The sequence below is a fragment of the Plectropomus leopardus genome, chromosome 9 (assembly GCF_008729295.1).
Source record: "Plectropomus leopardus isolate mb chromosome 9, YSFRI_Pleo_2.0, whole genome shotgun sequence".
In the NCBI taxonomy this organism is placed as follows: Eukaryota; Metazoa; Chordata; class Actinopteri; order Perciformes; family Serranidae; genus Plectropomus; species Plectropomus leopardus.
Genome location: NC_056471.1, coordinates 19,743,096 through 19,753,951, shown reverse-complemented (window position 1 = coordinate 19,753,951; position 10,856 = coordinate 19,743,096). Strand labels below are relative to the sequence as shown.

Below are 10,856 nucleotides of genomic sequence, written 5' to 3'. Positions count from 1 at the left end.
CATGATCATTAGAAACTTGCTAAAATAACAACGTTTAAGGGGGCTTAAGACTTTTGCACAGGATTATAATGTATCAAGAGGAGAGAGAAAGCTGATGTCGGTGAGAAGTACTCGGGTCTTTCCGTGAATCCGATAACACACGAAGCGCAAACTCGTCCTACAACTGTACCGTAACTGTGCTGAAGCTCCGCCATTGGCTCCAACCGTCATCCGCCGGGAGAGGGAGGCGGGGGCGAGCTGTTGAATGACGGCCGTAGCTCTGTTGACACTTTTCGGAGCCGAGACAGCCTCCGGGACCTACACAGGCCTACCTATTTTACATTAACACCGTGTAAAAATAGCAGATGAAAGGGGAGGAGCGCCCTGTCGTTTGTTTAATCACCGGGGGATGTTGCGGACAGAGCGCGGACTGCGTGACGGGACGTCGCGGTGTCGATACCGAGCGGACGTTTACACAGGTTGATGATCCGTTTGGCGCCGAGCAGGGAAGCCAGCAAAAGTAAATATACGGTTTTAGTCTATAGGGCTGTTTCTAGAGGCTTACTTTTAAAGGAGAGAAAGGCGTTGCCGTCTAGTTCCTGGAAAAATACATACCATAATGTCACTGTTACCGTTTGCAGGTTTATTCGCTAAAGTTGACGCTCAGACTTGGGCTACAAGCAGCGTGTAGGAGTCAGTACAACGATCTGTCTTGCACATTTTGACAGATAGCCAATCAAATTTGTTATTCAAATCGGTGCTCTTATGTCAGTGACCTATATCTCATGCATGTGCGCCAAGAGCCCACAGTAACCTCTCCACCAGTAGACCAGACAGCATGGGGATCGTTGGGTTAGACAATCAGGCGCAGCCGTCCAGCGGAGTGTCCCAGACGGAGGATCCAGCTGCAGACTCTCACACGGAGCAGAGAGATGCTCCCCATGACAGCAGCAAGGAGGACCAGGCGGCGGGCAGCGAGTTCAAAATCGTGCAGGAGGACAGCACCGTGCAGCTGTGCAAGTCGCCCGAGTCCCCGGCTTCTGAATCCAAGGTCCAGGTGGAGGAGCACGGCCACCGAGCTGCGTTCGTCCCACCCGAGGGAGGTTTCGGATGGCTGGTGGTTTTTGCAGCAACCTGGTGCAATGGCTCGATCTTCGGCATTCAAAACTCTTTTGGCATCCTGCACATGATGCTGGTGAAGGAGCATGCAGACCCAGACGACAAGACGGCTCAGTTCAAAGTGGGTGAGTACCAGACGGTCGGCTGAGGCGAGTCTGATGATGACGACGAAACAATGCATCAACCGGTTCACACATGCACATCTGACCAGGATGCATCACCATCAAACCATTGTTTATTCAAGGGAAATTGACTGAGCACTTTTGCAGCAATGTCCTAAATTCACATTAGTGGGCTAAAAGGATCTATAGCACATCATAGCAATCGCAATAATACGATAAATTCCATAAAGACAATAACTAGCAGTAAGTATATCAAAAGTTTTAAAAACCATTTAACCCCCCCCCCCACCCCCCACACACACACACACACGAAAATGAAAAAGTGAAATAGCAAATAAATCTGCCACTAGTAAAGGATGCATAACAACAACAACAACATTACAAAAAGAAACAATAACATTTTGAAAATAATAACTATCATGTCTGTGAATTAACTAAAGCAGGAGCACTGTGCAATAACCATGTTATCTAGCTTACACTTAAAATGATCTACCAACACATACCTGTCTAATGTCTGTACCTCATGCTCCGTTTATGTGATGCAAAAAAAACCTAAAAGCTAATTTATCAAACTCAGCACTGATCCGAGGAGTTTCGGGGGATAAAAATTCAGCGAGAGAAGACCACCCCACATTCTGATAAAGCTCACAGTGGTGAGTTAAAAAAACAGTGATAAAAGGGGAATATATTAATATAGGGATGCACACCTGGTTACAATCATTCATATGAAAATGAAAATGTGGAACCTGGAACTCCAGTGGATATTTTTCATTTGAAAGAGAATCAGCATGATGAAAACAGTATCTTTATGTAACACCAGCTTAATAACAAATTATGCTCTGTAGGTTACATGTCTCACACATGCATGTGTTTCTAAAAGAAATGTGGGTCAGCTCAGAGTTCAAGTGGGTTTACCCTGCACTTTAAGTGGCACACTAAATAGTATTACATTACACATATGCATGTAAGTACGTTTAAAGTCTACATATGGTGTTTGTTTAGAAAAAGTACTCCATACTCCTTGTTTCTTTTTTAGTGTATGCATTTAACCTTTATTTAGTCAGAAAAACATATTGAAATTACAAATGTTTTTTTCAGGAGTGTCGTAGACGGGCAGCAACATAACGTACAGACAGACAACATAAAACAAAAATACAAAATCAAAAAAAGCAATATAAAACACAAAAAGAACACAATGTGAAATTATTACAAAGTGAAACTAAAAAGTACATTCATATAAGCTATAAGTGATAAAAAAAACAAAACAAGAAAAACTAAAATACTAGCTAAAACACACCCTGACACTGGCATATAAGATTTTCTTCTTCCTGCTGCTGTTTATTCATCTAATGGGTGTAAGTGTTATGAGGAAAAAAAAACATATAATGAGTTTTTATCATTGTTTTGGAAATCGTACACTGGCATGAGCAAATAAACCAAATATGAATGAAATGAGTGTTTGGTAGATGAACCAAAGAGTTCAACTTTAAATGCTTTTTTTTTAGATTTCCTACATAAGGAGCTGCGTACTGCAACTCCGTACATACCCTCGATATAGACAATAACAACATGTCCTGTGAATGGGTTGGTCAGTTGCATGTTTTGGAGAGCACCAGATGTTCAGTCATCAGCAGGAATCTAACTGACTAACGGTCTACTTGGTATCCATTCTTCAACCTCACTGTCATTTGACTACTGCTGCAAATCCATTTCCGTTTGGCACGAATGGCCCTTTGATAAAGTTTATTCCCCTGAAGGCTGAATGTTATAGATGTGTACCACAGACATCTGAACTGTACTTGACGGTGTGAGCCAAAAAAACTTTCCTGCTTGTACACGGTTTCATCTCAGAATGTTTGCACCCCCTAAATGTCCCACAGAAGCGGAAATATCTTTATTTCATTGCCTTTTTGGGGGGTTTCCCTGTTCTGGCTGCAGTTAAAAGACACGAGAGAGAATGTGAAGTATATAAAAAGCTAAAAGACCTCATGATCATTTAATTCCAGGATATTTTATTCATTGTGTCACATTCAAGCTGCTGGTGACAGTTTATTGTGGTATTCGTGACTGGAATAAGGCCAATGGTCACCACTCTGTCTCCCTGCGTGCTTAAATTTAAACCAGTCCGTTGAGGATTTTATCACAAGTTTTCTCTGTCTCTCACTGGATGGTGCAAACGTGTTGATGATACAGCTGTTTACTGTAGCAGACAAGGAGAGAAATTACTGATGTTACTTTCAAGGAGTGACACCATTTAGGACTGCACAACTGAACAAAAACATACACAACAAATTGCCAAGTACAAGTTGCAGGAGCTGCAACTTTTTGATGAAGGTAAAAGTGTCACTACTTACGCCCCTACAAAAAATATATATCAGATGTAGGAGAACATGCATGTTTGGTACAGACCCCAGCAAAAACTTTGTCATTATTTTCACTTTTTTTGTTGTTGTGAAAATTAAATGCAAAAAATGACCAGTCCTACTCAAATCCCGACTCATATCGCCATCGCAATATGATTGCTTTTGCATGTTGTGCAACCCTAACACTGTTCAGACTTGTTTCATGCAGAAAAAAACATGGAGTTTAAAATAAAACAGAATAGAACAGCTTTATTATCACTGAACATAATTGTGCAACAAAATTTTCTGTGCAGTACCTAAAAAGTGAACACAAAAAAAACACCATAAAAGGCATGAAGTAGCACAGAACAAATACTGCATGTCCTAAGTTATTGCAGGTTATTAAAATAGGAGAATTTAAATATTGTTGCACATTTTAAATAGCAGATAATAGTCTATGATGTGTAGTTTGATGTGTAGGGAAAAGACTCTCTGAGCCTCTATCAATAACTGACAGTTTCTTGCTTGAGCTCAAAAGCTATAATTTAAAGTCAGCACCATATTTATTGTGAGTGAAGCATCTCTGGAGCTTTGGTCCCTTGATGGCATTACAGAGTCTCAGCCTCTTTGAGGTCATTAATCACATTAACGAACACTGAGTAAATGAGTAATTATTAGTTCATTTCAGGGTTAGGGACTTTCTGTATGGTGTGCTTTAGATTATAGTGACTATAGTTATTGTTTTTGAGGAGGGGAGTAAACTTCCTCTCAAGATCCACAATCACCAGTGTAGGTTGAGGTCGGGTTGTCGGAGGGGATTACAGCTATAAGACTGCTGCCTTAAACAAAGTCAATTCTTTCTCATGTGCATGAAGCGAAAAAAACATTTGTGAGGAGGAGAAAAGATGAAGTGAAAATGCTCAGGCAGGGATCAGGCTCATTTGATTCGTTTGCACTGTTGTTAATGACATCTTGCACCTTTTTATTTCTAATTTATGCGAAGGAAATTACATGTGTCTGGGGGCAGCATGACGAGGCATCACATTACTTTCGGGTTTTGCGGGATAGAGAGCCTGAGAGCGCCTGAAAACAGATACCAGGTCAGATGTATTACTTATATCGTCAACCGAGAGCCGTTGCTGTTAAGGTATTTCTATTCCGTTTCCCCTCTTTTTTTTTGCTTGTGGAGGATTTCCAGCCGTTCCTCGGGATTTGATTCCTGGTTGTTCTCATATGTGAAAGGATTAAGCTAGCAGTCTGAGCACTGACCTTTTCCCCCCAGCAACAGAAGAAAACAGAGGGGAACGGCTTAACAACAATAGTCACGCTTGTAAAGGCTGATTTGGAGCAAGTCTGAGAGGGAGCAGTCAGGAAAAGTTCAATTCACATGTGTAGGACGTCTTAAAACAACATGTAAAAGCTGCTCACAAGAAACAAACTACAGGACCGGAGGGAGAGGAGGCGACGAGAAAAGATCGGGATGGGAGTGTCTTTAAACTGAGCTCCATTATAGGGGGTATTTATTAAGCCTTGAGGGGTAAACAAGAGATGAGCGAAATAGCTCAGAAGTATCAAGGTGGGGGATCAGAACAACTTTCTTTTTAAGTAAAAGAAGGTAATAAATAAGAGGGTTATGAGCTGCAGATGTTGTTTTACTCAGTGTTACAGCATGGCACAGTTGGAGGTTTTTGTTGTGACCACTTGTACCAAAGTGCTGGTATGTTAAGGTTTGTAACCAACATTCTTTTAAAATAAAAAAACAAACAAACCGGCGCTTTTATGATCGGCGGGGAGTAATGAGGTGATGTGCGGTTGGACGTGATGGTCAGACTGCATCCAGCACTGTTTCTGCTGCAGCAGAGTTTGCAAAGCAAAAAGGAAAAAAAGAGAACGTGTGGGAAGGGGAGGAAGTAAAGGACTAAGTGAGCGAGTGATAAATATTTTATTGATACTTGAAATGATTTCCATCTATATGCCACCAGTGGGGAGACTTTGATGAGGCAAAAATCGGAGGCTCACGCAAGTACATTGTGTCCCATTCATGTCTAAATGTAGAGTTGAAGAAATACAGAACAATATTAATTTGATTTTTTAAATTTATGTTAGAGAAGCTCTGTATCTTTATCAAAGTTATAAAGGTAAGAGTTATACCGCAACACAGGCTCCACCAGGAAAGGAGAGGTGGTTTTTTTTTACTCTAACTCCAGTTTAAAGTGGATACATATTAATACTTTATTACCCTTTAAAAAGGAAATTTGTCTTCTCACTCTGTATAGACAACACTCAAAACAGTTAAACTCAGGCTGTAGACAAGAACATCACAGTAAACATGAAAACAAGTCTTCAGCAGTATGACCACGGGCACAAAACTCCTCCATAAAAGGGATTTCTTGTGTGGACAAAGTGGACAAACTGTAAATCTTACTGACAGCATCACTTGGCTGTTGTGTGACTTTTCCATGAAAAGACACTGATAATGTAAACATGACACAAAACAGGCTTTTAACAACATAAGTGGGAAAATTAATTAATATCGGAAAGCTACAAACACCTCTGTGCCACACCTCTACGATGACGCACACAAGTTATTTCTCAGAATATCTCCTAGTGGCTGCAGTAATATTTGAGCCACGGTGGTTAAAATGTAAGTTAAAATAGTCAGGGATTGGGTTATATGTCAAGTTGTTTGCTTTATCATGCCGCTGTCCTCGTTGTGTAACCGTGTTCTGGGTTATTTGGCTTGGCAATCATTTATACTCATACTCAAAAGATTACTTTTAAACATTAATTGTGTTGAAGCTGCAGAAAAACAGCATTTATTAGGTGTTTATATCACAGGGCTGGGCCAAATGTTGTCAGCGTAGTGATATTGTGTTATGAAAATAGATATTGTCTCAGATTTTGGATATTGTGTTTCTTTTCCTGGTTAGGTTTTAAAGGCTGCATTACCTGCCTGGGCCCAGACCTCTGAGTCCACCCGCTCCACTGAGTTCGAGTTGACTGATGGAAACACAGTGAAACGAGTTGATAGTATTTGTCTTATAAACAGGCAACTGCACTGCAGTGAAGTGATGACATTTCCTGTACTTATGAGCCTGCTCTAGCAATTTTATTATTTAGCCACATATCCATAACGTCTACATTACTAAATATTGTTTAATCAAAATCTCATTGTGTAAATATTTTATGAAAGCACCAATAGACAACCCTACAATAATGTTGCAATATTGGTAGAGGTATTTTGGCGAAAAAATATTGTCATATTTGATTTTCTCCATATGCCCAGTCCTACATTTTGCAATCAGCATTAACTTCACCAAAAGCTGAAGCAAAAAACTTGATTATTGCCAGGACTCAAACAGATATCTTCTCAAATTATTATCATACTGCAGTGTTCTTTGTAGTGCTGTACTGTTGCTCAGCTGCTCCATAATTCACCAGCATCTCGAGGGCATCCGTAAATCCCAGGTTGGCAGATCAGACAGTGCTGTGGCATTTTTGGGATTCCAGAGGGCAGGGGAATGGGTTCAGGTCGGATCAGAGTCTCTGCAAGCTCCACACACCCATAAACAGGTAGACAATACATATGATCAGAAACAGTGACGGACTGTTTTTGTTAAATATGGGTTTATTTTTTTGCTTTCTAGTTGTTGAACACTTCAGGATTTACTGAAACAGAAAGCAAACAGTACCTCACTGATGAAAAGGACTGTACAGATTCAAAATAGCGTCTTCCTTTTTACAACCAAGGCAAGTGTTTGTGGGAAACATGGTGCTAACTTAAAGAAAAATAATCTCTTTAAATCACACCAGCATGAGACTGCGGCTGCCAGGTTTAAGTCCGTATTAGAGTAGCACAACAGATTGCGTATGAGGAGTCTGGGAGCCGAGTTGCTACACTCACACGTGACACCCTGTACTCTCTGCTAAACATATCCAGTATATATCCATACAAACCCCTCTTGCATTATTAATAGTGTCAACACAAGTGGTTTGCACTGCAGTGAATATTGTTAAGTTGGTGCTCAATATGACTATAAACATCTCAAGGAGTTGTTCATGGTGGTACCAAGTAAACAACTCATGAAGCATCCAGAGGTTTCCTGCTGTTAGAACACATTTATTGGCTGCGGCTGACTTGTTTGAAGACACTCCTGCTAGTTTCTGACAGCTGCTATGCAGCCTGAAGTGATGTTCTGTGAGTAGTTAACCTGTTTGGTAACTGCTGCCGTACAATGATTTATTAACACAATTCCCATGTCATAATACAATAGCAGCTTGTAGAGAATTACTTTGTTGAAAGTATGAGGAACTCTGCCAACAAAGTAAAAGCCTTTATTTTATTTCTTATTGACACTTGCCACATTTTGTTTGATATAATGTTATGTGTGCTGTAAATGCTGCCACTTTTTAAAGTAGTTTGTTTTGCTAACATGCAAGTGACACATGCTTATATGAGCTACTTGGCATCTCCTATTCAGCAAGTGGCAACCTATAAGGCTGAAAAATGAAGCCAATGCAAAAGGGCTTAAAAAAATGTAGTTCATTTAATGGCCACTTGAGGCTGACTCCAAAAGACATTCACCCCCCCCCCCCCTAATTTTATAGCTACTCTTCATTTTTTTTACTCACTGATTAGTGTACACTAGGGCTGCACAATATACTGTATACATATACTATACATGTATTTTTAATCATTATTGCTATGCCAACTTTGTCAGTGCCAAAGACTGCAATTTTGCACTGCCTCTAGGAGCAATTTTATCTGATTTGCGCCATGCTGTTAAATCTCTGGCTAATCACACAGAGCCAGACTGTTAGGCATGCTAGGAAAGATCACAATCTATACACATGTGACTGGGGTTTTATTAGATAGATTCAGCTGTTCTCAAACTTTTTCCTTTTCTATCATTGAGTAAACCGAAAACCCCTGATGATGTGTGACATATTTTATGGATATTTCTTATTCAATGCATAATAATAACAGTACAGAACAACTGAAAAACTGCACGTTTAACCCAAATACTGAACGTTATAGCTGCAGGAAGTTTGTGAAAACAAGCAGTTTGGATGTATTTTGAACAGAATATTTATTGTGAGTGCGGCAACAGAGATAAATATTTTCTGATGTTTTTAGAATTTTTTATATGATTCTTTGTATGATTTAAGAAAAAGGTCATACTTAATAGTCTTTTTCATCGCCCTGATGCTTGTTGTTCTGTAGCTCCTTGGCTGTTTTACTTGCATACTTTTCTAATGCAGGCTGTTCAGCAGAGAGTTAAGATTGTGAATATAGATTGTGTTCAGGTCTTCAGGACTTGTGAGATTTTTTCAAAGGTTATATCTTAAATGATAATGTTACCTTTAAAGACTACAATTTCATTTAGTTTTCTTAACAGCATTAATGAAATGCTGAGATAAAAATTCTTGCCATAAAATCTTACCTGATTCCCACAATACCATAAATTCTATCTTTTAGTGTCCGTGTTTTTCAGTTGAAATGACCATTTACGTCATACAGCAACATGTGGCCAGCCGCAGAACCTGCAGAAGGCGTTAAATGTGGCCTTGAGGAAATGGCTTTGAACCTCAGGCTTTCCGCTGATGTTACAAAAATATGTACCATCATGTACCCATGAAAATTGGAAACACAAGATGTTGCATTGTTCAGTTGATGGAGCATTTCCCCCCAGCATTGAAAGAAAATGACTCTCGGAAATCAATTGGACAGTAATGTTCTTTTAATTGTTTTGGCTCATTGGATTTAAAATGACACAAGGACTTTTTTTTTTTTAGATAAAAGGGTTACTCAAATCAAATTCCCCCACGAAAATAGCTTAATTTTTGCTACTTTATTTACCCAATTTTATCAGATTTCTGCAACCATCACATTAATTAGAAGTGAATAACATTTTGTTGGCAATGCACAAAGCATCGGAAACTTTTTTTTTTAAGTCTGCAGCAACAAGCCTTTCTGGGAACAATGTCTTTGTTTAGGATAATCCACAGAGCATGCTGTAAACACTTTTCTCTCTCTTACAGTAACGTTTTGTCCACTAAAACTGCTAGTGCTATAATACCAACAGTGAACAGTGGTCATTTATTTGGAATGTTAACACCCTAAAATTGAAGCAGAAAGCGTGTGCTTTAACCTCATTGTTGCATTTCAATTTCATCTATTGTCTTGTAGTATAAAGCAAACACAACAAAATGGTATCACTGTCTAAATGCGTAAACAAGTGGGGCAGCTTTTGTGAACTGTAGCTGCGGTGCCGCAGTGTTGAGGTAATCGTTCCATCACAGTCATGTAAATACTTTTGTGAATGACAGTTTTGTTTTAAAAGGAGTTAGAGCATAGGCCGCTGGCAGCCAACAAAGCAAATGTTCAGCTGATAAATGGGTTCATCCCTAATGGTACAAAGTATATTTTGTTTGGTCTTTTTCTGTCATAATGTACAGTGGGAAAATACACATAGTTCTCAAAACAAAGAACACGGATATCCTCCATGCATGCCTAGTACAAGCTGTGCTCTTGGCTAAATCTCTTGGTACATTAAAGCGTCTCCAATAGCGCTTCCCTGCCATAGGAAGTTCGTTCCTCCGACGTACTGATGAGTCCTATAGAGACTCTCTCTCGCTGTCAGACTGCATCCGTCACGTAAAAAGAGGAAAGCTTGTTAAGCCTCCTCACAACACACACACAGACACACACACACACACACACACACACACACACACACACACACACACTTTATTTTCCTTTAGTCTCCCTCACTGTGTCCTTTTTCTTTTGTTTGAAAGTGTTCAGGCCTAATTGTCTATAATGAGTACACTCCACTCAGTCTATTCACAGACCTTTTGCTTGTGCCAGGACAGAGGAAAATTGGGGTTTGAAGGTGGAGTTGGCAGGAAAAGAGAAGCGAGAGAGTGGAGGAATGAAGCATGTTTCTGTTAGCCTCTGATGGACCTTGTTATGTGTGTTGTAGACAGTAACATGAAGTGCACTTTCAAACGGGGACTGCAATCATCTTCTTCACAATGGTTCAGTCAAGAGAGCCTCAGATGCAGGCTTGTGTGAAGTAATTGCATAATAATATGACAACAACTGACAACTGATAGTGCTACTGGTACTTGCATGTTGCCTTGCTCGCTCCAGTTAAACAATTTTCTTCTTCTGAAGTATTTTCTTCTGAGGCAGGATAAATGATTAAGACTGTGGACAGAAGTAGGCTGAGGAAGATTAACCCTTGAGCATAGTGCAGTGTGCCTCAACAGTAAGTGGTCTGTTCGCTTA

The 10,856-nt window shown here is 39.9% G+C and overlaps 1 protein-coding gene across 1 annotated transcript in view; it reads left to right on the top strand.

The window, feature by feature from the left end:
• Positions 1 to 235: 235 nt before the first annotated feature.
• slc16a2 (solute carrier family 16 member 2) overlaps positions 236 to 10,856 on the top strand; it is a 34,269-nt gene continuing 23,648 nt past the window's right edge. Inside the window, exon 1 of the mRNA XM_042493169.1 lies at positions 236 to 1,223. Coding sequence (XP_042349103.1) covers positions 818 to 1,223 — 406 coding nt within the window. The 5' untranslated portion in view covers positions 236 to 817. The remainder of the gene's footprint in view (positions 1,224 to 10,856) is intronic.